We start from the raw sequence: 26,619 nt of genomic DNA, 5'->3' as shown, positions 1-26,619 counted from the left end.
TCTCCAGCTTTGCCTGGTTGGTAATGCTGGCGTCCTTGAAGCGCGTGCATCTTAGGTTTTTCAAAAGAAAGACAGAAAGGAACATAAACTATGAATTGCCTTTGACTTATGAAAACCACGGTGGAAGTTAGGGTTGATATTTAAGTTCCTTTAGAACTCCTGGTGGATTTGGCAGTCAGACAACAGACGTCTGTTTCCAACTTTGATTTGATTGGACTTCCTTTATATCTGCTGGCATCCGGCAGGAAACGGGCCAGAGATCCTCCACCCAGCAGCAGCCAGGCTTCCTGCTTGAAACGACAGTCTTCAGATGAAACTGGGGGGTCATGATGATAGGCTGCCAACCCTGCTCTGCGTGAGCCCTGCGCTGTGGAGAGTCCTTCTCCGTGAGAGTGGGTGTGTGCGTATGCGAGGGAGGCGCGCTGCTCTTTCCTGGCACCTGATGCGTGCACATGATGCACCAGATCCGCTCACAGCAATCAACAGATGCGCACGAGTGAATCAGCCACGCCATTATTATTATTATTATTTTTGCGCATGAGCGTGCTCAGCTTGTTGCCAAATATTTTTCATCCACTACGCCTTTTACATTTGCGCGCAAATGCATTGCGCGCTATGCATGCGCCAATTTCAGCTTTGCATTATTGCCATATTATTGATTGCGTGCCTTCCAAGCATCAAAGCCCGCGATACGCCACAGTCGCGTTTGGCTTCTTGCACTGTTGTCTAGTTCTCTGGTTGCGTGGAAACTAAACGGATTCTCTGAGGGAGAGCCGTGGACTGCGGGGCGCATTTCCAGCGGCGTGCACAGCCTCTCGGCGCAGGTTTACCGAGCTGGACCCGATGGAAGCGGAACAGAACATTGGCCGAACCGCGCTCTTCTTGGGAGCACCGTGATCTGATCTGCTGGACGATCTGGACACTTGTTTATATATATATATATATATATATAAAAAAACGCGTCATGAAAAGGAGGGGAAGAGCGACAAAGATGTAAGTGTGATGGAAACTCTCATCTTCTTTCTGCTATTCGTAGCCCACAGCTGCGCCTTCCCAAATGGGATCGGTGCTGCAACAAACACGGGAAAAGGATGAAAGGCAAACTTAAAGCGATAAGCAGGCGTCGCTTTCATCTCCTGTCTGCAGCTAATGTTCCGCCACATGCATGTTGCTCATGAGTAGAATTAAAATTTCAGCGGATCCTTATTACATTTCCTCAGCTTGTGCCTCCACATGTATAAAGTAAAATCAGATCTCTTGTTGGTCAATAATAAAGTTTGTGTTGAATATATATATAAAAAATGTCCAGTTAATGGAAAATCTAACCTTTTATTCATTTCAAACACTCTGAATTTTCATAATATTAAAAGCTGCCTTCCCTTTTCTAACAGTGTGCTTAATTTTCTCTTTATTACAACACACTAATAATGTGCATTCACGTATGGTGGATATCTGCCAAGCAGGTTCTTGCACTAACGAACAGACAGCCTCTCGTTTATTCATGATTGGCTGTGAGATAGAGATCCGGAATGGGCACAGCAGCTAAAAGCATTGAAATGGGATTACAGATGCATTAAAAGTCTGTGTCTCAATTTAAAGATGTCAAGGATGCTTTGGTGTTCCCCCTTTCCCCTTCCGTGCCCTCCCGTCATAAAATGCCTCATCGTAATAAATCTGGGTTGCATGTCTCTAATGCTTGTTTGCTGTTTGAGTTCAGATGCTGGCTTGCAGGGAAATTGGTGCTCCTGAAATAATTGGTGCCAGAGACCCATTAGATCAGCACTGACAGCAGTAAATTCATGAAGTGAGAGGCTGACCTTTTCAAGCAATGCATTTGGTGTAAATTAAAACGTGGCGACGTATTTACTGCAGAGCAGGAAATGAGTTTAGGACTGCTGACGAGGACTTCACCTGATTTAGAGGCCTATTGATTTAATGCTTTTCTTTGCTGCCGGATTCTTTTAATTTATGGTGTGTAATTTATGTAGGATATTTTAATGGAAAGCAATTTTAACATTTTCTGCTGCCTCATCCTTGACCCTCTTTCGACACCCATTTGGTTGAGGCAGGCCGTTCTTTCTCTCTTTCATACTGTCATGCTACTTTACTCTCTCGTACACCCTGCTGATAAGAAGTGCAGAGAAAACTTTTATTCTCAATGAAGGTTTCTGGATAAAGTCCTCATGTCTGAGGGAGGGAGACTGAAGCTTGCTGAAAGCTTCATCTGTGCTTTGCTCCGGTGCGTCAGCCTCCATCTACCCTAACGGTCCATTATTGGAGTTTTCTGGCAGGCAACTCTTAAAGCGGCAGAACACAATGAGCATTATGAGCTGTGCCTCACAGAAAAAAAACATCTGCCCCCCCCCCCCCTCTCCATAACAAGTATATACACCACTAATGCCGCTGCACTCCGTCCTCTACCCCCCAGCGTCATGCGATACTTAGAAGTACTTAGAGATCGATTTCATTTTTTAATCTTGGTAAGTGGATCTTGCTCAGTCTCCAGCCATTTGGACAGAATGAAGAAGTCTGGTTGAACTCTTTCTGTCTCAAAGACAACAGGTCACCTCATTGTCTGTTTTACTGGCCTTGGTGCCATTTATAACATTAACATTTACCTCAACAGGAGGATTGGGTGACCAACGCCGATGCTGACTTAAGGAGCTTTTCCCTAAGAGGATTAGTAATAGGATCGGAGGTAGCCCTGATCAGCTATTAATGAAGTGTGTTAAGGTGCATGGGTACGCCTGCTATTTTCAAAGGCTTACATACAAAATAGAATGTACAAGATATGCAGACAAGCTTTTACCACTATGTTAGCTGCACCTTAGGCTAAAGGAACCTATGAACTAATGACTTCACTCCAGGACGGGCACGAAGCAGGGCATCTGAATGGACCTTTGCTAAAAATGGCTTCAGTAGTGTCAAAACTGGAAATGTAGAAGAAGAGCCTACGAGTCCCACCGAGTTGGTGTTAACAGAACACTTTGTTCATTATGGCGTCACATCACAATGTTAATGTCAGTCTCTGTGTACTGAAATAGCCTGACTGCACTGCAGGGATGTCAATTATGAAAGAGGAACAGTGACACCAAAGTATTTTGGGTGCTAGTTTATTGAGCTGGGAATGTTTGATCCATAGACGTTCCTGGAAATACAACGGAGGAGTAACTTTTTGTGGCAGGCAGCGTACTGAAGCGTGTCTGCAGCATTTTCACTTTCCTCTCACTGCAATAAGATGAAAAACTGTTCCCTACATTCGTGTTTCAAACAGCCGCTGTTTGAAACAAAGGTGTTTCTCAGCACAGACAGCTGTCGTAGCGTTGCACCCAGGCCATGAAAGACGCAGTGCCAGCGGTGATGTCACCCTGATATTATTGCTTCATGCCAAATTAAGTAATACCACCTAATTCACTCACAATGTGGGTTGTTCCATCTATCCTTTGACAAAAACGTGATATTCTATTTATTTTTGCTCAGATACTGTGACACACCAGATGTTTCTTGAATAATTATCTCCTTTGCTGAAGTTCCTTTTGTTTTCATGTCATAGGTCCAGCAACTTCCGGGGAGGTTGACGATTTCTGCCCCAGCGCCCAGGTAACGTGGAGCATGTCTGCGTCCCATGATGTCCCTACCTGCAGACTGGCTGCTGCGCCACTCAGTGGTCATGTGCTTGCTGCTTCACAGCCTGGTGCTGATGACCTTCTGCTTCCACCATGCTGCGACCAGCTGCTCTAAGAGCTGCTACTGCTCTGAGAATGGCAGTGGCGAAAAGACGGTTCGCTGCAGCAATCTTAAGCTCACTGAGATCCCCCCAGATATCCCTAACGACACGCGGCACGTCTACTTGGACTTCAACCTCTTGACCAGAGTCCCAACAAATGCTTTCACAGGTTTGCCCAATCTGGTTGAGCTGGATCTATCTCATAATGCCTTAACGCGGTTAGAACCGGGCGCATTCAGAGGCCTGGGCTTCTCACTACAGTTCTTAGACCTTTCCTCCAACAAGTTGGTAAAGTTTAACCCTGAGGCCTTTGAAGGCCTGCGGGCTCGCGCCAACCTAACGAACAATCCATGGCATTGTGACTGCAACCTGCAGATGGCGCTGCCCCAGGTGGACCTGGAACCTGCGTCGCTGACGGGCATCGTGTGCCAGACCTCGGATCCCAAAGACACAGGAGTTCAAGGACTTGCCTTTTTGTTGGCACCAGACATCGACCTGTGCGTGGTGATGAAGAGGACTACAGACGTGGCCATGCTGGTGGTCATGTTCGGCTGGTTCACCATGGTCATCTCCTACCTGGTTTACTACGTCAGGGCCAATCAGGAGGATGCCCGCAGGCACCTGGAGTATCTCAAGTCTTTGCCGAGGGGACAGGTCAAGTCAGAGGAGTCTTCCACAATTAGTACTGTAGTATAGGTCTGACGGAGCCACACACGAGGCCCGACATGGTAACCCAAACTAAACAGGATGGAACTCCATCAGGCTCAGATGTTTTCGTTGTTCTTCTTCTTGTTTTCTGAGCTGCACACCCGAGGTAGAAGAAGAAAACCAGGCTGGTGCATCCTAGCACCGGTGAATAATTCATCTTTGAGGGACCTGGTAGTTTTTCTTGGCTGTTGATGGCCCATCTGCGCACTAAGAAAGAAAAATCTGCTGCATTTTCTTTTCTTTTTTTGCTATTTCCAAATATGGAATACAAATGGGATTTACTCACTGGTGCATGTTCCTGGATGCGCTTTGGCCACATACACACAATTCAGGAAGCCTCTTCAGATGGCGTTATGACATAACAGGCAGCAACAGAATGGGGGACCTCCTTGTACAACTTGAAGACTCTTTCATGCCTATATTACAAAAAAAAAAGTTTTCCCATTTAAAATGTTCATCTCTTACTGAACCTTTGCTGCCAAGGAGGTAATGTTTTCGTCACTCTTTGCCCGTTTGTGTTAGTTAACCAAATGTCTCAAAATGCCCTGAACAGATTTAAGTGAAATTCTATTAAGAGGGATTTCAATTTTTCTGAATTTAGGAAGTGTTTGGCCGGAGGTATGCGCTCTTCTCCTAGTTCTGCTTTGTTTATAATAAAAGCCACTGCAACACAACTCCGCACTGAAGAGAACCGCAAACGTCTGACCTGTCTTTTTACGTTCAGAGCGTTTTACAGGAATACAGATTTATTCATGTTGTCTATAAGAAAATGTTGATTTAAGAACCAGCGAATCAGACTGTACTATATGAAATAGAAAGAGAGGGGGGGAAGACATCTAAATGGTATCGAGTTTCACAGTATTCTGGAAGAAAGAGACCTTCATTCAAGACTCATTTTTTTCACCTCTTCACTCACAATGACCAAGGGAACCCAGAGAGGTCCATCATGATCACACCCGGTTAGACAGAGCCTCTTAGTCTGGACTGTTTTAGTTCCGTCACGCTACTAAGGAGCCCCCAGGGTCTCTTTGGAAGCCATATTGTCTGATGCGGTCACTCTTGTTGTTTTTCCCAAATAGCATTTATGAGATCATGACCTGCTGCTCCATCTGAGAGTGATGTCATGGGCATGACCAGACTCTGGCAAAGAGGAAGTTCCATTTAGTTCTCTTCTACTCAAAACATCAATACAAGCTGAACCAGAGGAAGAAAAGTGTATTTGAGCAGTTATTTAATTTAATTTACACCAGACTGTGGTCTAAAATTAGCTCCCTTACAGAAGGAGGTAGAACCCAGTGCAGGCCGGAATAATCAGATTAGATGATAAAGATGAGGGAAGTGATCTGTAAACAAGGATTTCCCTGTGTTAATACGCCGATGCTTACAGCCATGAACCATTTATGATGACAATAAAAACACTTCAGCGGAAAGTCTGGGAATGCACCTGCCATCCGGTGCTACCCAGTTCTAGAGAAATTAAAGGGGGGGGGGGGGGCAAAAGGGACTGCGCAGATTTGGAATGGATGATAAATACCACTGTCAGGAGAGTATATGAAATATGCAGCTACAACCAGAAACTTTAGCTTATAGCATTAGGCTCAGGACTAAACAGGAGAAAATGCCTCATGCCAAGCGTGCGTACGCACAAAAACCTGGCAGACGTACATTCTCAGGTCAAAGATCAGACGTATCAAGAGTGAAACGAGCGTGGAAATGTGCCGGACGCACGTTCCTACAGCTGTTGGCCCTTTGGCGACACAGAGGAGATGCTGGGAAACTGTTATATTAAATAAATGTCAAATCAGAGACACATGAACAAAGAACACCGACGAACAATGAACGCACCCAGCTTGTCTGCGATTACAGGAGTGGATAGGAAAGCAAAGTGGTGCTGAAAACACCGTCAACAATGGCGGCCTTGGCTCTATTGGAAGACACTGCAAATGGTGCAATTAGAAGAGAGCGTCTGACCACACTGGGGCATCCCAGAGGGAGCTGGCAGACCGATCGGGACTGTGCCAGTCGACCCTGAGTCCTGGGCTTCAGGGTCTGAGAACTCATGTTAATAACCCCGTGCGTAAAGTATGGAATATCATAATCATCCTCACGCACGCTCTCCCACGTACGTACAGATTTCTTGAGTACCGGTAAGTAAAATAATCTTGTGGCAAGGACAGATTATTTCACGAGCATCAAATCATTTTTCCCTTCTTTCGGTGCCTGTTTTGTTTTGTAGCTTCTCTCTTTTTCCTTTTACCTAATTGTTTTTTTTTTTTTATCTTGACAAAAGGTATTTTAACGAAGCTACGGCCCCCCGTGATGAGCAGGAGATTCAAAAGTACTGAAAAATAGATGGTAATCCTCTCTTGCTGACATTTCCTGACACCACACACACACACACACACACACATGCACACACACACAAGCCATTACAGCTTTAAACCACAGTGAAGGAAGGCTCCTCGTAGTATATATATGATGACTTTAATGTATGTGAGCACATATTCCTTTGTTCTCCATCTGCACAGCGGGTAATGTAACACCTTTGTTCCCCGTCGCACACGAGTGTTGCTGAGGTTAATTTAAATTTCAGGTCTGCTCAGTTTGCCCCGCCTGCTACCTGAGACACTTTACCCTGGTGTGAGCGTTACAACTGCTGGGTAATGGGACACAAAGTGGGAGATAAGGTGACCAACCAATCCCTCTCAGAGCACGGCCCTGTTCGGGGTTGGTTAGCAACTGAAAATGTTTCCAAACTCCGAGATCACACAGGGTCACCTGATTTCCTCTTTCAGCCAAAAAAAAAGGAACTGACACCGAAGATGCTGCACCTGAAGAGACTGGCAAGAACATCCTGTCGGTGGGTGTCCATGTCCTGTGATCGTCCAAGGACACTGTTTCAAGGTCCCAACTCAATTTTGCGTCACTACGCCCCCTGTTGTGGAACCTGTGCAAGTGAAAGGAAAATAAATGAATCTTTTTTATAATTATTATAATTAATAAATATAAGTTACCGGTATTTATGTATATTATTCATCCGTTCATTTTCTTCCACCATTGCAGGTCACAGGTGTTGCTGGAGTCTATTTCAGTATCCTGCGATAGGCAGGATACACCCCGAACGCGTCGCCAGCGCATCAGCAAAACAACAACTCAAGCACACCCTCACACCTATGGACAATTTTGAGTGCCCAATTCACCTAAGTTGCATAAATGTATATTATGTGTGTTTTTTTATGTTATTCACTTTATTACATAGCTACTAAAGATTATTAGAAAAAAACAAGTTAGTAAATAAAATCTAATAAAATCTAATTCAGGATTAATTAAGAACAATTTAAAATGGATTATTGACCGATGTTTTTGGGGTGTGTAGGGTGAGGACCTCTATGTTCCCACTGAATTTAATCCAGATCATATCCAGAATGGAGTCAGTAAAACATATTTAATTTTAAGATGAAAGCCGCATTTATGGATTTAAAAAATCTGTTACAAACACACATCAACTCAGATTCACTTTTACTTTTCATGGTTGGTGTATGAAGATGCCAAGAACAATTTAGAACCTTTTGGTGATGATCCAGATCACCATGTGGACGGTGTAAATTCAATTAGGAGGGGCATGAGCTGCTCGGCCAAGTGTTTTTCTAGTTCTATAATGTAAACAGGTGATTGGCTGATTAATGATAGGTTTGATGGACATAATTTATGGGCATAGATAGTTATGATCAACGTGTCCCAGTTTGAACTGTGCCCTACAATCTATCATAACACAAATGTGGAGTAGGGCAAGATTTACGTAAGAACATGCCCTTGAGGTTTCTTGTGAAATCCATCAAAAACAGGAACAGTAAGAACGCATTGGTATTCTCTCAGACGTTTCAACCTTGATATATTGACATCACAAGACCGCACAAATTTGTAGGAATGCTGCTGATGCAACACATTTGGCTGAGGAGAGCATCTTAAATCTGAGTCATATTTTTATGAAGTTCCAAGTCAAGGCATGTTTTCTGTCAAATGATTTTCATTCTTGCCTGGACATCCCGTCTCTGAGGAAGATCCGATTTTCTTTTGCACAGCTCCAGCACATATCCTCCTGATTGGGCCAAGAAAAACATCGTAACTTTGATCATTTCCCAAGATAAAGAGCAGTTCCACTCATTTCATGTGAAATTACATGGTACAATCAGCAATGGCATCCCAGTGGGTCAGAAGCATCAGGTTTGGATCTGCTCTTTGAACATTATTATAAGGTTTCTTGATTTTGGACGGCTCCAGCATGCCAGCTCATTCAGAGCAGACACCTTTAGTACAAAACGGTTTGAAGAAGTCTGGGCTTCCCTGCTTAGGCTGCTGCCCCTGCGACCCGGCCCCGGATAAGCGGAAGAAGACATTTGTTGAACCACTAAGTGACTGTGGTGAATTAACAATATATATCTTAAGCAGAAAAGATGATGTGAAAAACATTTCTGGAAATCAGAAGTGGTCCCAGGATCCAGATTTAAGCTATAGTGTTTCATGTGCTTTTATTTTTACATGAAATAATACAGCAATAGAATATTTATGAACATAGAATAAAAAAATAACTCAAATTTAAAAAACATTCAGTTTGTGAGTTATTGGAGAATTTCTTTTAGGAAAGATTCCTGAAGGATCATCATAAAAAGAAACTGGGACTGACCTACTCAGACCTCCTCTGACCTTTGACCCCCTACTCTTTAGCATCTCACCCAGAATTCCCTGCAACGCATTCTTGATCAAAGCAAACAGTTCCAGTGACACCCACATGCTCACCTCTCATACGTCACCAGAACCAACTCTGCCGAAGTGCCTATAAAATAAACCTGATTCAGCAACATTTGTCATTTTGATTCATTTCATGAATTCGGCCAGAGCGAATCAAGCCCCCACGTAAGAGTGGGGGCTTGATTGTAAAACCTCTTACTGTCTCTCTGTATTCCATCTTTAAAACCCCCTTCCCTATAGCCAGTCTCTCCAGATTCACCGGCGGGTCAACTTTAAACGCTTGTGGCGGCATGCATTTGCCAGCTATGCAGGACCGACCAACAGGCACGTATGTGCTCAAGGGTTAAAGTGGCAGGACATGCTTGTGCAACATGTCTCTCTCTCTCTCTCGTCTTTCTAAAGGTGAGCCGACTCATTGTTATATCCGAACAGCGCTTCCAGCACAGTTGCTGACAGGTGCCACAGAGCGAGGCATCAGCATCAGTGAATAATGGCCTCTTTTCATGTGCAGGACCGATTGGCGATCAGACCAGTGTAGATTTCAGGGATCAGATTGGACGGCTTCACTTCACAGCCTATCAAGCATGCCAGATGTAACACAGCCAGACTGAATGTTCGAGGGGCCCTCGTGTCAGAGCATGAAGAAAACCGATCCGCCACAATGCAGGCAAAAGACCGACCGATAAGGTGATTACATCACTCTCAGCACAATGGCATGCAGTTTGGCTGGAGGTTGCTGTTTCTAAATGACAATTTAATGGATCAATTAACATCTTTATTAATGCTGTATCATTGTTTGAAGGCTTCTTGTGCACATTTTGATGCCTTTTGTTGCACTTTGAATTTTGAGAGATTTGTAATTGAGATTCAAGCGCTATGCAAACAGAGTGTTGCTGTAACCTCACAGCAGAGACTTATTTCACAAGCACATAAACCACCAGGTGGTACACTTGTCATCTGTCAAACCTTGTAGTTCTGTCTTTTCAGAGCCACGTACCACGCTCCCGTACTTAAAGTACTAAAAGTGTGGTGAAATGGTGAAAAAGAACAAAAGGGCCTGTATGTTGTATGTTTTTACTATTGGGTCTAGAGCCTGTAATAAAGTTTATATAAATAAAAGTCATCCTGAATCACAAAATATTTCTATTAAAGGTTTGACAATGAGCTGCATATTATTATGAATGATTAGAATGTGTGTCATTTATTTATAACAAGTTTTTCTGTTTTATGTGCCAGATAGATAGATAGATAGATATAGAGAGAGGCGATATGTTATTAATCCCAAAGGGAATTCTGTAGAGGTGAGGCAAAACCAAAAAGTTGCTTTCCACACCAACATCACGGAGTCCTGAGAACACACAGGCTGCGTCTGTCGGTCTCAGACATGAGAAAATAAAACAAAAAGTTTCTACAAAAAGTCCTACATTTCAGAAAACGCCATTATTGAGGCATTTCACCATTTTCATTTTTCATTTTTGACTCTTTCTGCTATTTTTCTCCCTTTCTTTTACTTTTCACTATGGAATTAATCCTCCTGGTATAATTATTAAACCTTTCTAATCTCCTTCAATTGATATGTTACATTGATTGGTTTTATTTAACAGTTTATATTTTCCATTTGTGACGTGTTCATTTCATTTTAGACCCACATTGTGAAATGGATGAACGGAAGACAAAATATTGTGCTGACAATGTTGCCTATGACATCATTGTCACATCCACAATTGTAATCTAAGCAGGTTTTCAGAGGGAATCAGAGAACAACAACCAAATATGTAAATTTCAAAGGGAAACCTCACTTCACTCATCATCAGATGAGCAAAAGATGGGATTTCCCACGACGGGGTCTCGCTATATATATGACAGTAAATCATGGATCATGTTCACTTGAGGTCGATACTTAAAGACATTCCTCAACAGTGGCCATGAACGTCGTGATTGGTGAGTAGTAGTGAGGAAACGCCGTTTCCTCTTTGCTGCGCGCATCCAGACGCAGCAGAGACTCCGGAGGAGACGCACGAACTGGGAGCTTGTTCTATTATTATCAGGGGAAAGTTCATCTCAGGAGGCCTGGACCTTTTCTGAGGAGGAACTATAGCCGGTGTAGTTACTTTTGGCTGGGGGGGGGGGGGGGGGGGGGGTCACGTTACAGGTATTTACCCGGAGGAGTGACATGTCCTGCGCTGCAGCGCGGAGGAAAGGGCCAGCTTTGTTCTGCTTGTTGTCCTCCTCTGCGCCCTCCCACCCCCCCACACACACGCACACACACGCACACACACACACACACACACGCACACACACGCACGCACACACGCACGCACACACGCACGCACACACACACACACACGCTTGATGCTCCTCCAGTGACATTCGGATTTGTCTCTCCCCCCCCCCCCCCCGCGCAGTCTTCGCCATTCACTGCTACATGGCCTCGTCCGCCCGCAGCGCGCCTGCGACGCAGAGAAGCGCACTTGTTGAGGATCCGGACTTCACGGATATCGTGCAGATTAGCGGCAGTTTAACGGCGAAGATCCTGCTCTCCATTCCCGACGCGCACAACTCATCCATTCCCTCAAAGGTAAAAACGCAGGCGCGTCCTCGTGGCGCCGTGTTTCTTTGACTTGTTTGGAGCGGAGCTGCGTTTGTGCCGCATGAATCCGGACTAGCGTTCACGCGTTGCTCATTCTAGAGTTACGCAGCAGATGGGCTAAATAAAAACCAATAACGCAGATGCATTAAGAGCGAGAGGCCCGGCGGGCATCGAACCCATCTTCACATCTGAAATTAGAAACTTCTTAAAGCGACCCATCAGGGTTGAACTTTTTTTTTGTTTTATTCATGCGCATTTCACGCTTTTTTTTATTCCAATCCGAAGCCTATAATAATTTTATACAGCATTTAATCCAGGGAATATTTAAAACTAAGTACAACTTCACAACAACGCAGTAATAAAACTAACACGCTCCATAATGAACATTTAAAGGCCTTTATTCTGCTGGTGATAATGACGTTTTATAACTGTGGTAAACTTTTTACTGAAGGATTTTAGAGCTGCTTCTGTTTAGGCTTTTACATTTTTGTACATAAATGGGCCTCCAAGAGGGCTTTCAAGGAAACGTGTGCTTCCTGTTGCATGCCAAGCTGCAATCTATTCATAAACATCTGCATGCTGTTTCTCTGACGCAGGCCCTGCAGCTCAACTCCCCAGAAAATGCCAAACTTGTGCAGATGGCGCTCACTATCGGTGTCCGCTCGGCTCCTCGGCTCAGCGCCGTGTCCGAAAACGTCTCTTTGGTAAGCGTCGTCTCTGGAAGTAATTCTGTAATTACAATGAAGGTTCAGAACAGATAAACGTGACCAGCTTTGTTGTGGCGTTTGTCTACCAGGAGGCCTGTTTGGCAACCATGTCTGAGGGTCTTCAGCTGCACCAGGCCTTACTGAAAGCCGTCTCGCCTCACCTGCAAAAACGAGACAAAATAGAGGATCTACAGGCAGACGTCAGAGATCTGATCATTCAGATCAATAAGGTGGAGGAATACTTCTGAATCGCAGTTTTTGACAAGTCATTTTTAGGCACATTTTATAATTATTTTTGCTTTACAGATGCTGAAAATGGTCCGAGGAGAGACTCCGGTTCAACCAACACCGACCCCGGTGGCCTTGAATCTACCAGGGAACTACGAGGTTCAGGTAGCAGCTCACATGACTCTGGTCCAGCTCCAGGCCTTCGGGCAGGACACGGTCCGCTGCCTCAGAACCCTGGTCCGGAACAATGAGGAGGAGACCGAGAGATGACGAACGAGAGCTGTACAAAGAACTGCTTTTTGCACATGCCCAGAATGCCTATTTTTATTCTAGTGTCTTACTTATTTATGTTAAAATATTTATTTATCTATTTGTACGTACATGAGTATATTTATTTAATTGAACTTTGGAATATCTATATCGGAAATGTATTTGCAATAGCAGGGCTATGCATCCCGCTGTTTTTTTTTTATGACATCTGAGGTAACTTTGACAGACACTGATCTCTGAACACTCTTTACTTTGACTATATTACACAATAACAACTGAATGAAATCCTTCTCGTCTGACAAAAACTAACAATATGTTTACATTTCAGTCATACATGAAATATAGAACATTTCCCATGAGTTTGGTAAAAGTGCGCCAATGACATGATAACTTGACTTTTCTCGCAGATTGCAGTTTGAAACTAGTCATTGTAGCAGTTTGGGGTTCATTAAAGTATTTCTACAGAATTGCATTAATCACCATTGTATGAATGAACTTGAAAAAAAACTATTTTCTGACTCCAATAAAGACAAAATGCTTCCCTAAAAAGAACTGGTTTTTTTTAGCAAGTATTGCTGACGAATACCGCGTCCTCAAAGAAATGAAAGCTAAAATTCCGGCGAAGCTCGTAGAGAAGTAAAACTAAAAGTGAAATAGAGGCCTTTGCCACACTTTTTTCGCCAGACAAAGGAAGTTTTGCAAGAGGAGGGTGGCGGCCTGATGACCACAAGCAGAGGATGGTCCAAAGGGTTCTACGTCGTGTCATGTGGCATCCTGAAACCATGAGATCATTTAACGGAGTCTGTGTGATCACAAGGGTTGTTTTTTAACTGCACTGTAAAAGAAAACAAAGCAGGATCTTCCAATGCCGTCTTTTATTTTAACAAACCTAAAAACAATAGAAAACAGCATTTACAGAGAAATGAATACAACTCTCAAAAAAGAGATTTAGAGTGATTAAAGTTTCTACATTTAACCGTCTGCTGTACTCTATCCATTGAGGCGACGTTTTAAACCCACGCTTTTCATAAGGCAGCGATGGCTTTGGCAGCGACTCTCCGACCCAGCGGCAGCGTCAGGTCAGTGATGGCCAGGACGACTCTCGGTTTAGCCAGAGCAGGAAGTTTGACCAGTTCAGAAACCTGCATTCAAAAAAAAACCCAATAAATAACCAGCGTTTTGTTGAATGAAAAAAAAGAAGAAAGAAATTAAGAGGGGAAAGTTTGAAAATCTTGCCCTTCACAAATATTTGGAACAATTTGGGGTAAAAAAAAGAAAAAGAAACCTACGTCTGACGCAACACCCACCTCTTTCTTCACCAACCTGACCTACTCCTCCTGTTTATTCACCTCCCAGCTCATAACTCACCATTGTGAAGGGCATGAACTGCAGGATGCTTCCACAGCTTCCCTGCTCCAGGCACTCAACGCACTCCTCCATAAAACTCTGCACAAACTGGGTGTGAGGTCCGGCCACCTTGGAGCCCACGATGGATGAGATGAGGAGGAAAAGGTTGGCTGAGGAGAGGAGAACAGTCGGTGTGAATGTCTTAGTTCAAGCTTTGGGGTTTGTGTGTTCATGGGCAGTTACTGAAGATAAGTTTTTTTTTTTTTTTAAATCAAGTATCGGAATCTCTTTATTAATTGAATAAGCTCCTACTGAACTCACCCAGGACTCGGTTGAGAGGGTCCCTCATGTTGACGGTGTGCAGCTGGGAGGCAGAGAGGGAGCTGCTCATCGACCGGTCTCCTGTCAAACAACAACACTGGCTCGCTTTGCATTTGACTTGCAGAAATAAGAGAATGTCAACAGTCTTTTTCTTGCCTTTCAAATTTCAGGTTTATATAGATTATATAGATCAGTTTCACATATTTTAAATGACGCAAGAACAGTTACCGGTAATATGGCTTCAGAAAAACTTTTTTTTTTTCTTGCGCTATTCTTGATGACCATCGTGGGGATTTCTAAACGTAGCTGAAAGTGACAATTCCCAGAGCTGGAAAGTATGAATAGTGATTATGTCATTATGTCAGACTTGACTCAAAGAGCAGCATGGCTCGCAACATTCAGGAAATCCATTCTTCTGAATACGAGCCAATCTCCTGTCTTTGAATACAAAATGATTCAACAGGCTGCACAGTTCAGAACCTGTTAATGTGTAAGACACTAAACACAGGATGCTGAGACAGATTAATAGATCAATTTATTTAGATTATTACCTCCGCTGAGGTGAGGTGGAGGTTGTGTAATCATCATCCGGAAAAGATCCAGAATGGAGTCAGTAAAAAATATTTAATTTTAACATTGCAACTGTGATTCACTTTTACTTTTCATGGTTGGTGTATAAAGATACCAAGAACAAGTTATTCCCTTTTGATGATGATCCAGATCACCATGTGGACGGTGTAAATCCAATTAGGAGGGGAATGAGCTGCTTGGCGGAGGTCTGCGCTCTCTGACTGCTTTTCTAGTTTAACTTTGAAGCAGCTAAAAACAACGACAGAGAGATGAATGACTGAAGAATCACAGACGTGAAGAGACCGACCTGGACTGGAAAGGGCTACAGGCTCGTCCTCATTGGAGCTGAGGAGTCGCATGAGTTTAGAGGGCTGAGTGTCATCCAAAGGAAAGAGGTTGTTGTAGTCCTGCGGCCAAAAATAAACAGAACAAGTGATTCAAATAATAATCATCGTACCCCCTGCTGAAGTGAATAGACATGGGACTCAAACACAGCGTGTGCGTGTATCCGTTTCACCTCGATGTCCTCTCGCTGCCGTTGGCGCTGCCGGGCTGAGTACGAGCCTTTGTAGTGAGAGGAGAAAGAGCTGAGCGCGCACCACACACACAACCTGAGGAGCGATGCAGAGCGTTATCGCCGGTTCCCGAACTCGCAAGATTACTCAACAACACCTCCATCAACATAATGAAACGTCTTTTACTTGGCCAGCGCTTTCCCAGGCGGGTCCGTCAGGCTGTGCCAATTGGCGGAGTCTGTCAGAAGGTCAGGCAGTATGGTACCCAGGAGGGTGAGGGTGATCTGCTGAGTGTCCAGACAGAAGATACTGTAGAGCAACTCCACCACCCGATTGGCCCACTCCTGTCGAGTCTCCTTCAGCAACTCCTGGGAAAAGACGGGAAGCGCTAGCTAATAACCCAGAATTACTCAGCACCCTGGAATGGTGAAAAAAAAACAACCCCAAAGAGGCCAGTGCAGTATGAACATATGCTACAGGAACCAAACAATCATATGTTCATGAGCAGGCAGCATCACCTCACCAGGAATGCTAAGACAATCAGAGGAATCGCCGATCAATCAACAGGAAAAACCACCGTTTGGCTCCTTTAAGCACAAAATGTGAGACGGATGCTGCTTCTCGAGCTACAAGCCTTCGCCAGCCGCCCTACCTTGACCAAATTGTTGGTGAACCAGAAGACCCCTCCCATGTTGAGAAGACTCTCGAACAGATGCAGCGCCCTGCTGTCCACCCAGCCTTTGCGCAGCACCGTCTGGAACTGCTTGCTGAGGGCCACGTGGACGGGATCGTTGGCCGGCAGCAGGTTTCGATAGGGGATCGGCTCCTGGCCCTCCACCGGAGGGCGGAGGGTCGCGGCCGTTTGTTGGAAGACATCGGCACACATGTGCTCCATGATGGAACTCATGATGATGACGCTGGTGAGAGCGTGGGGAACCGTTATAGAACACTAAATACTCATCCTTATCCAATCATGGGTACTTTTGAACATCCGCCGGTACCGTTCATTGTAAAACTGCAGCGTGTTCTCGGCCTGCAGGGGAGTCACAAGCTGCCGGATCATCGTCTGGGGCTTCTCCCTCTCGTCCCTCCCCAGCATCCTGACGTGGGCCACCAGCCAGGCGACGGCACAGATTGCCATACTGCACACTTTCCCTTTGATGTTGTCAGTGATCTTCTACAAACCGGGAAAAAAAAAAAAAGATGACAAACTTGAGAAAAAGAAAAAGGGGAAGGATATGCTTAAGGGGATGTGGCGTGCAGACGAGGAGAGAGGGCTGTGACTAAAAGTGCGTTTGTCCACATCGCATAACGAGAACGCTTCAATTCCACGAAGGCAAAAAGAAGAAGTCGCCACCAACTAATCTGGACTTTTGAACGTCACTGCCATTTCAAATTGTCATTCATGAATTTCGTCATTTTCATGTGTCAACTTATTCCATTGACAAGGTGAAAACATGCAACGTTTAGGGAGGTCACTGCACCATTGGAGGAAATGAGGCACGGACTTATGGCTCAGCATTTTCCATTTGTCACCGAAAGAGGATTACTGGACATGCCTGAACCGCTTCCACAGAGAGAACACCGTTTTCCCACGCATTCAGAACTTCCAAGATGGCCGCTGGCGTGCTGAGGCAGATTTCATGCCATTTCACCTGACTGTCATGAAAAAACAAACGTCAGAGGAAGTTTCAGAATTAGAACACTGACGGGCAAGTGAAAGCTGAAACGAAAAAATCTAAATAAAAGTCGTCTGCAAGTCTTCAGTGCAGTAGAATATATTCTTAAGTGTCACATGTTCAATGTGTAATATAAAATAGAAAGTTTAAACAAAACATTCCCAACATTGTCACAAGCCAAATAAATAGACAGTTATGGGAAAATCCAAAAATGGCACAAGTACCAACAATATATATGAATATTTCCTAGCTCACATAGGTGAATGAGATAAAATATACAGTTCTATATGCAGTAAATATACTTTTAAGTGTCATGAATATAAAGTACGTGTGTGATTTAGTCAAACTATTTTCAGTTAAACAGCAGCATCTAGTGATAGCAGCCACCAGGAGTCATTTTAGTTGACAATAACTTCATACATTAATATTTATTTTCATAAATATTTTTGGGGGGAACATTCGTTCCTATGCTTAATGTGTGAATTTGAAACATTATCACCATTTAAAAAAGGCATTCTTCAGGAAAACTCTCACAGCGAGGTATATAGCATCTCCAAAGAGTTAACGTAGAAGGGTGAAACCTTCCGTCCGAACTTACAATAGTTTCATCTCGGAGGAGTTATTCAGCAGGCTGACCAGGCTCTCCACCTTTCCAGGCTCTGGCCTGAAGCAGTGGTGGTCTGGGTTCAGAGTCTTGCCGTCCTCAGGCATACACGTCTGCAGCCACGTCTCAAAGAAGGGCGTTTCCCCTGAAGGGCTCGGGTCAGACAGGATCACCTGAAGAGGACAGGCACGGGGTCACTATTCAGCGCTTGCAAACAGATTCAGGGAGGAGTGTCACCTCGATGCTGCACGGTCCCATCTGGACAATCTACGCTTCAGCATCATCGTTACTTTTCTGAACGAGCCTGACCCGTCGTGAACTGACCTCAGAACCGTACGTCTGCACCACGTGGCAGAGCATGAGGAAGGATATGTCGAAGAGCAGGGCCCGAATTGATGCCGACTTGGCTGAGGGAGAGGAAGGGAAAATCCTCTGTGTTACGCGTCTCACTCAAAATATAACAACAACCAATGGAAGGAATTCCCACATCGGAATATGTCAGTCTTGTGTTTGAACTCACATCCGTCCCCGCTGATGTGTTTGGGAAACTCGTTCAGCCTGGATGAAATATGAAAGAAAAGATGACAAGACATGAAACATGTTAGAGAAAGCCACTTCCAAGACTTGAAGACTCCGACGGGGTTAACAGAAGCCGACCTTTAGAACATGCTTGTGTGTGGGGATGCAAGTCGTTGCACGAGTCGGGATTCCAGCGATTAAAGGTCACAGTTTGCCTCAACTTGAAATGCTTCGCGTCAACTCACTTAATAAACTTGCGGGCGAAGGATTTGAGTTTCCCCGTGGCGGCTGCCGCTGCCAAGAGCAGATCCAAGCTCTTCCCCGACAACATGTGTCCCAGGACGCCCAGAAGTCCGTCGGGGGATTTGGAGTGATCTGCATCTACCGTCTGATGAATGTGAAAGGAAATGTCACGCACTTTTGATCCATTTCACAAAACTGATCTCTCTTTTATTAATAATAATTCTGTAACAGTAGATCTCCTGTAAGTATTGATCTTATGTCTCTCATGAACTGTATGTCATTGTCAAGGTTTGGCCTGGAAGCTACTTCCTGATTACTGGAGTCTTGCTGCTGCTCTCTGCCAAAGCTTTCTCGCTGGCACTTTGCCCAAATGTTTTCCTAAGTATGCAGCTGTACCCATTTTTGAACACTACTTAGTGCAGAGCGAACCCTCATTAGCGCTACACAAACACAACCAACTGAAAACCTCCCTGTACAGTTCAAATGAAGGCATGTTACCTTGAGGATATTAGTGACGGTGGGCTCTGCTCTCAGGATGAGACCTGGGTTGGGCTGGATGTTAGCATTTTCTGCTGTTTTTAGCCTCGGGGCGAACTCCCTGTCATCGGTCCTGAATCAAATTTGCAAGGGGAAGGGAAAGGAAGGGAGGGAAGAAAGACGGACACAGGGAGGAGCCGTATGGGAAGACGGTGTGCTGCGTGAATATGGTTAAAAAAAAAACACGCGTTACATGTCCACTTATAATCGTTGTGACGGGAGGCTGCACCGTTTGGAAGCGAGGCAGGCTGTGTCCGAGTCTGACAGCAGTTTAAGCTTGTTGCACTCCTGCAGGATCATGCCGAGGCAGTCGCAACTATGCAAAGGAAAAAAGAAAAAGAAGCCAAATGATAAACAACATGGTGGTTTACAGGAATAGAGGTGGTCTTCTTATTTAGAAATAACTTTATAGATGCCTTTAAAAAGGTCAGTGGAGTAAGATTTTGGACGTACTTGCATCTCTGATCTGCTTTGTCCAGCAGAGGGGCGAGCTTGAGTAGGTACTGAAATGCAATATTCACCTCCTCCGTGAAGTCCTAGAAAATAGATTATTTCCCCATGATTAACAATCCCTATTTTTATCCCTGGGCTGCTCATGATAATGAGACGGTCATTCGTCACAGCGACATCTCATGAATTAAGCGTTTACCTTTCCTTTATCACCATAAGGATATTTCATCAGTCGGGACAGGACTTGTGGAATCTAGCAGGAAGAAATGAGAAAATCAGTGCGTGTAGTGAAGAGAAACGTTATCAGCATGTCGCATTTAAAGACACTCAATCAGAGCCAGAGGGACAGTTAACTCTCAGACCCAACCCAACCAGAAAGACCAGATAAAAGCAGCCTGTAAGCAGACAGCGGGGCCCCTGCTCTCATCTTTGTAACAGATCTTACTTTCAGGAACGTGAAGGCGGTCCATTTGAGCTCCTCGGTGCCCTCTGGTGACTCAATGAGGCCAGTGAAGCAGGCCTTCCAGATCTCCAGGACAAAAAGTGAAGCCGGGATTCGCTGACGAAACAATTTGAGAATAATGTTGCTGAGAAATACAACACAAAAATCTGCTGACTTTGAACTTAACGTTTGGTTGGTGCAACATTAGTAAGCATTGTTTAATGCAGGGTTAACGCGACATTTCTCTTTAAAGAAATATTCACCTGCATTCGCTTGATCATTATCAGCTGCTCCACCAGCGGCTGGATTTCCCCCGTCAGATTCATGGTCCCTTCCAGCATGATGAAGGCATGGACTGATGGGAAAGAGGCGTGTTGGAGAGGATCACACTTCACAGAGAGCATCGAGGGGATACTGAGGAAAGAGTCAAGAGTTAGCGCATGGAATACGGACTAGCATCAGGCACAGGTTATGCGGTCTGCATAAGCAATAATAAAGGATCAATCTGGAATCCTCTTCACCCTCTTATTAGTGATATGCTCTCCTCCAGCTTATTTCTCAGCGTCTGGTTAGGTACATTGGCAAGGCCTTCTGTCACGTTCACCACTGACTGCTCCACATTGCTCCAGGATCCTGTGGAGGAACAGCAGCAGAAACAATGCAGAATATGATGGGACGAAATCTACACTCAACTTTAGGATTGGCATTTTAATTTAAAACCTGCTGACAATCAACTCTCACTCAATGGCAAAACAGTAGCAAACAATTCTGTTTGTACAATCATGTACAAACAATATATATATATACACCGGTACACACCTTGATCCTCCAGCCGAGCAATGTGGACCAGAGCTCTGTTCTTGCTGCTGTTCATTAAATTGTAAAGCCGCTCCTGGAACGCTCTCAGACTGGCCTCTATGCTGGTCGAAGGACCCAGTTCTTCCAGCCTCTCACAGTACCAGGCACAGCCCTGAAGCATCCACACAACCACTCCAAGCAGAGCTCGACACAGCCCAATGCACTCCTCTGCTTTCCCGTAACAGCTGCGGAGTGTATGGAGAGAATAGAGCAGATTGTATGAATGAAACGAATGGAAAGGCAGTTTGGGTTTTTATATTCAACAATAATGCAGGCAAGCAGTAAAAAATAAAATAAAAAGACAAGTAAAAGGGAACTGTGATGCTTTCAAATTCTGACCAAAGCTTCGGCAACAGGTTATATGAGTGACAGTAAAGTAAGAAAAATACTAAATTGGCTTCTTAGTTTCATAAAACATAACTATAAACATAAGAACTTCCCATTCCGCATGAATACTGATGGTTGACAAGGAATCGGTAAACACAGATGCCAGCAAATTACACTGAGTATTATGGCTGGCCTTAAATGGCAGATTCTCATTCATTAATACAAAACGCTTGATTTATATATGGTCCAAAAAATCTATGACTAACATTGACACAGTTAAGTGTTGTTGCACAACTAATATTAAGTATGAAGAACATGAACGTGTGAAAACAGTGACGGCACTGCCGTGGATAAATTAACAAACCTTAGACGATGGGAAAACATGTCCATTATTTCCAGAAGCGATTTGACACACAGCTCCCGAGAAAAATCATCAAACTATCAGGAAAAGAAACAAAAATAATAGTAAACCTCTTATACCTCATCGTGAAATGCACAACATCATCATTATTTACCCTGCTGATGGCAGTAAGGACACTGGAATAAGACACCATCTATGGAGAGAGAAGGTCACAAATGAACATCGACACCGGCGGACGGACTGCCCGAGGAGAACGCAACCAATGCTTTGTTCTCTCACCTGGGAATATATAGCATATTTTAGGTAGGACAAAATAAGCGGGTTTGGAGAGGGACCAATCATCGCCTGCTCCATCAGGGCTTCTGAAAAGCACAAAGAGCATTTAAGGTCAGAATCTAATCAGCTCAATGCTTGGGGAACGCCACCACGTCTCCTCTAACCTGAGAGGTTGAGGTAGTCCCAGGTTGCTCCCTTTGGGAAGTTCTTCTTGAGGTTTACTGCAAACTGATAGTCACTCGAGCGTTCCTTCCATGCCTGCAGGATGGCTTGTTTTAAATTGACTACCTTCATTCTGGTGGAAAAAGAGCACATGAGAGCTTTAAAAAAAAATACTCAAAGACACTGCAGTTATTGCAAATACACGTTAGGACACGACTAAGCCTATCTTTAGCTGGGGTTTTGAATTATTTGGCAATGCAATTATTTGCTGTTAGCTGTTAGCATCATTCATTAAATAGACTCAATGAAATAAAGTTATTATTTATCTTTCTTGGTGCAGAAAATACACAAATGGCACCGTATCATTAACGAGACAAACACGAGTCAATCTGTGTCGCTTCGACACGACGAATACCTTGACATTTTGAGTTTTTCAAAAGAACAGCCTCTTGTTGTCTTCCTCGCCTTTCTTCTTCGTTTTATCTTCTTCTTCTACTTCTTCTTCTTCTTCTTCTTCTTTGAAGACGAATCGCCTCCGCTGGAGCGTTACCGCCACCTACTGCCAAATGTGTTTTATTTTTAAATAAAGCTGCTATAAAATTGACTTGGGTTTCAGGTTCATTGCAGAAATTATGTGTTCAAAGTTCATGATTGTAGGAAAAAAAAAAGTCATCTTTATGAGAGAATTAGCGCAGAACGCTGAAAGCTCTAAGAGTCCTGAGCATCCTGGGACAATTACCTTTAGAACATCAAAACTCTTTGCTGTTCAATTCCGCACAGACCTCTTACGATGTTGTGAATGTCCACTCGGAAAAATACCTTGAATGCATGAACAGGTTGTGTTATTTTGTATTGAATTTAAGGTGGAACAGGAGGTTTGACCTGGTTTTGAACGCAGCATAACTCAGAGTAATGACGTAACAACATCACAAGGTGTCGCACTTAACATTACATGTGCATAACAGGTGCTAAAAGAAAAGACAAAAAAACACCCCAATAAACTTTATGTTATTCCTGGCAGGAGACTAAGTTAGTTAATCATCATTTTGTGTTGGACGTGTTTTGCCATGATACAATGTGGAAACAATTGCAGCTTAAAAGGCCTGAATTTCACACAGAACAAAAAACTAAAATGTTATCCTCATTTGTAGCAACAAAGATTTATGTGTGAATCCATAAATCCTGTGTGAACATCTAAGCTGAGGTGATTTCGTTGTCCTGCTTGTAGTCTGATAATGCCTAAATGTTTTCCTCCTTTGTCTTCTCATGTTTAGCACCCCATTCATCTGTGTGATTCACTACCTCGCTGTCATTTCATCCTTTTTGTGAGTTATTTCATTTATTTTCAAAAGGATAGGGTTTGACGATCCCAAACACTTATATTCAGTTAACAGTAAAAAGCCAATGCAAAATTTGGAGTCGGTATCATTACTGAGTTTTTCTGATTGTCTCCTTTCGATCTCCCCTTCGGATTTTGTTCTCCGTATCAAAAACCTCCCAGCTAAGAGAAGGTCCTGTATTGAATCTGCGATAACAAAGACGCTCATTCTGCCTGACACCGGAGATGTTTTCCTGGCCAGAGCAGCGTCTGTGTCCTGGGACAGAGCGATGCCAGCCAGCAAGGGATGATCCATCTGACCTGGCGTCGTCTTGGTAGGGTTGGGATAGAAGGGAGATGAAGGTGTGAGGTATGTGTGTGTGTGTGTGTGTGTGTGTGTGTGTAGGGGGGTTATTTGGGGATAAAGATCCTATCCCTGTTACTGAGAGCTGCATTGTGAAGGGTTCTGGCAGATCCAAGTCTATCCAGGCCAGAGCAGAGCGGCTGCGGTCGCATATCTAAGTCTGCTCTCTTGACTCCACTGCAGGAACAGACCTACTTTAGTTATCCCCAATCACTCCTCAGCATTTGCATGAATTTGGAGATATCAGCCGTAGCTTGTCACCTTAAAATATAACCTTTAGCATTTAGAAAGTGGCATAAAAACCCCATTTAAAATGACCTTTGAATGAGGATTTCAAGTGTTTGTCTTTGAGCCTGAGGGCAAATAAAATAATTAAATATATACTTATGTTTCAATATGAAAGGCAATTTCTGCACATTCATTAACAATAGGGATATTCTACTTTTATACAGTTTATAAATTCACTGTACTGTACTTTCCTTGAAAAACAGAGGGACTTTAGGCACACAGGTAATTTCTAACAGTTCAGAGCCAGGAAATGAGAGCACACCCTCCACATGTCCACTCTGGTTGTTTCTCCATGTATCAGGATAGACCTGAGACACTTGTAATGGAGACAAGACAGGATAAATATGAACATTTGGCTTGGAAATCTAATATTAAGGCGCATACGATTTATGTTACTGTAAAACTATGGCTGGAGTCTCATTATGAGCCTCATTGTTCAATTCTGATTTTCTACCCAGATAAAATGTGGTTATCTTGACGGTTTATTGTGGATATCGATCCGGTTTTGTTATGTCACTAACAACAACAAAAACAAATCTGTACAGTCAAAGTGAAACGGAGGCACAAGTGGTGAATGACGTTTGCATGACGTTTCCTCTGGAGGACGGCAAACACTTGCTCAGGTGTTGACAGATCGTGAACAGCTGATGATCTGCATTGTTGTTCTCACCCCTCCTCGCTCTTCATTTCATTCACATCTCAGTCATTAAATACATTCCCATCGCACTCAAGGACCGCAGACAGATCAATTTCTGCTTTTTCACCTGCAAGACAACCAATCTGTGGTCACGTGCATCATACATATTACTCAATATGTTTATTCATCATTTCAAAAAGTACTAGGCATTTTCAAACTATGATGACATCTAAACAATATTTCCTTGTTCCCTTTCAGTATGCGTTATTGTTAAATTCCTATATTGAATAATCTAAAGGTAGAATCTGCATAATGTTTTTATTTATTAAAACAACGTCAGAACAAACCTCAGACCTGCTGAGTACTCTGTATTGATTGATGCTATTGCAGGAACTAAGAGAAAGTACTTTCAGCTGTGGACATTTTAACCACAGAGCCACATGAGGCTTGACACCGAGGAGCTTTATATAGAGCCTTCAACACGACGGCTCCTCATTTCAGCCCAAGCTACAGGGAGTTTGTTCCAGCATTAATTAGAGCTAGCCAGTCTGGAGAGCTGCAGTCTGTGGGTGGTGCAATGCTTTTTGTTTTATATTGTGGAAGCACACGTGTGAGTCCAGACCCCAGCTGTCTCCATCCACCGTTCCCTGGGAGTCTCAGGAGGGACGTTCCCGAGGGATCCTGGGTGTCGACTGGCTATTGCATAATTTATACAAAATATCACAATGACATAGAAATGAAAAACATATTTCTCTGCCTGTACAATTGTCTGTCGCTCTCTGTGTGTAATACAAAATCAAACAGCACCTGCGGTATATTTTTGTATACACACAGACAAATGTATACCCACAAAAAATATATATATACATTTCAGGGAGACTGCTCATTGAGAATGATTTAATTCATCCTGATTGGCTACCCAGGCCATCGGTAGGTGATGCAATTCGACTTCCATTCTACTTTTATGTATTTATACTCATTAACAATGTCCGCCACTAATTCACGCCAACCTGAATGACTTACGAAGAACTGGTGCCACATATCCAACACAAAAAGATCGGAACGAGTCACAGCAGTCAAAATGTTAATTAACTGCGCTAAGCTCGGATGCTTTCAAAACGTCTTTATAACTGTTTTATAAAGGGAAGAAAAGCCGTACATTTGATTACTCGTCTTTAAATGCACACGTGTCCTCCATCACAAAAACATAAATGGAACCTTTTCCATCTCAACTCATTTAAGGAGCGTTCTTTCACCAGGCTGACTGCAGAAGTGCAAAATATTTGCTAATTCTTTTATTGGGCTCAGTCGTTTTTCTAAATGATTTTTATTATTATTATTATTATTATTAATCATAATAATTGGCCCACTCCATACTTCACAGTGTAATACTTAGTGACCAGTGACGTTCCTGTGCTGCAGACATTTTTCACAGCAGGAAAGTAGAATTAGCATATAAAGACAGACGTGTGTTGAAAGTTAAACTCAGAACGAGTGTCTGAGGCCGAATGAGCTGAATGGAATTCAGCCATGCATTTATTGAAATGAAAACCTGTAGTTTTTTTTTCTGCTGTCACAGGAGGAACTCTGTTCAGTGGAAACGGTTCATAGCAGTATCCAACGTAAAAACAGGTTTCCCTTAGTTCTGAGCCCGTCGCCGTGGTGATACTGTTTTTACTGCATTGATCTGAGGACAGCTGTCGGCTTGTTGCCTGGATCAGCTGCGCCAAAAGCCTCCAGGCCCAGCTGATTGTTTGTGTGTCACGGTGATTAATTGATGAGCCTTCTTGAATAATTGGCCCAAGTCCAGGAAGACGTCTGA

At 43.6% G+C, this 26,619-nt stretch overlaps 3 protein-coding genes across 3 annotated transcripts; 2 read left to right on the top strand and 1 right to left on the bottom strand.

The window, feature by feature from the left end:
* The first annotated feature begins 3,625 nt into the window (after window positions 1–3,625).
* Window positions 3,626–4,473, top strand: lrrc3ca (leucine rich repeat containing 3Ca). The gene has a single exon (XM_068754633.1). The coding sequence runs from the start codon at window positions 3,626–3,628 to the stop codon at window positions 4,421–4,423; it is 798 nt and encodes a 265-aa protein (XP_068610734.1). The 3' UTR covers window positions 4,424–4,473.
* Window positions 4,474–11,609: 7,136 nt separating this feature from the next.
* Window positions 11,610–13,519, top strand: csf3a (colony stimulating factor 3 (granulocyte) a). Its single transcript, XM_068754753.1, has 4 exons — window positions 11,610–11,762; window positions 12,371–12,478; window positions 12,571–12,711; window positions 12,788–13,519. The coding sequence occupies exons 1-4, from the start codon at window positions 11,610–11,612 to the stop codon at window positions 12,977–12,979; spliced, it is 594 nt and encodes a 197-aa protein (XP_068610854.1). The 3' UTR covers window positions 12,980–13,519.
* Window positions 13,520–13,855: 336 nt separating this feature from the next.
* On the bottom strand, window positions 13,856–22,322 carry med24 (mediator complex subunit 24). Its single transcript, XM_068754529.1, has 25 exons — window positions 22,193–22,322; window positions 22,032–22,114; window positions 21,907–21,945; window positions 21,756–21,829; window positions 21,026–21,249; window positions 20,728–20,839; window positions 20,470–20,620; window positions 20,210–20,323; window positions 19,964–20,017; window positions 19,768–19,850; window positions 19,544–19,630; window positions 19,276–19,387; window positions 18,780–18,922; window positions 18,536–18,573; window positions 18,340–18,422; window positions 18,010–18,188; window positions 17,292–17,391; window positions 16,734–16,909; window positions 16,385–16,649; window positions 15,919–16,100; window positions 15,735–15,828; window positions 15,525–15,624; window positions 14,648–14,728; window positions 14,348–14,496; window positions 13,856–14,121 (listed from the first exon to the last, which is right to left on the bottom strand). The coding sequence occupies exons 1-25, from the start codon at window positions 22,320–22,322 to the stop codon at window positions 14,005–14,007; spliced, it is 2,970 nt and encodes a 989-aa protein (XP_068610630.1). The 3' UTR covers window positions 13,856–14,004.
* Between the last annotated feature and the right edge of the window lie 4,297 nt (window positions 22,323–26,619).

Source organism: Brachionichthys hirsutus, chromosome 21 (assembly GCF_040956055.1).
Source record: "Brachionichthys hirsutus isolate HB-005 chromosome 21, CSIRO-AGI_Bhir_v1, whole genome shotgun sequence".
Classification (NCBI taxonomy): Eukaryota; Metazoa; Chordata; class Actinopteri; order Lophiiformes; family Brachionichthyidae; genus Brachionichthys; species Brachionichthys hirsutus.
Note: the sequence above shows the minus strand (reverse complement) of the source record. Positions and strands in the feature narration are given on the sequence as shown.

Bases quoted from the DNA above. Each gene is read 5' to 3' on its own strand.
- lrrc3ca (XM_068754633.1), top strand. From the start codon at position 3,626: ATGATGTCCCTACCTGCAGACTGGCTGCTGCGCCACTCAGTGGTCATG.
- csf3a (XM_068754753.1), top strand. From the start codon at position 11,610: ATGGCCTCGTCCGCCCGCAGCGCGCCTGCGACGCAGAGAAGCGCACTT. The intron at 11,763-12,370 runs GTAAAAACGCAG...TCTCTGACGCAG, and splicing joins ACTCATCCATTCCCTCAAAG to GCCCTGCAGCTCAACTCCCC. The intron at 12,712-12,787 runs GTGGAGGAATAC...TTTGCTTTACAG, and splicing joins TGATCATTCAGATCAATAAG to ATGCTGAAAATGGTCCGAGG.
- med24 (XM_068754529.1), bottom strand. From the start codon at position 22,322: ATGAAGGTAGTCAATTTAAAACAAGCCATCCTGCAGGCATGGAAGGAA. The intron at 21,250-21,755 runs GTTTGTTAATTT...TACACTCCGCAG, and splicing joins ATGTTTTCCCATCGTCTAAG to CTGTTACGGGAAAGCAGAGG. The intron at 20,621-20,727 runs GTGAAGAGGATT...CTCTTTCCTCAG, and splicing joins AGCATATCACTAATAAGAGG to TATCCCCTCGATGCTCTCTG.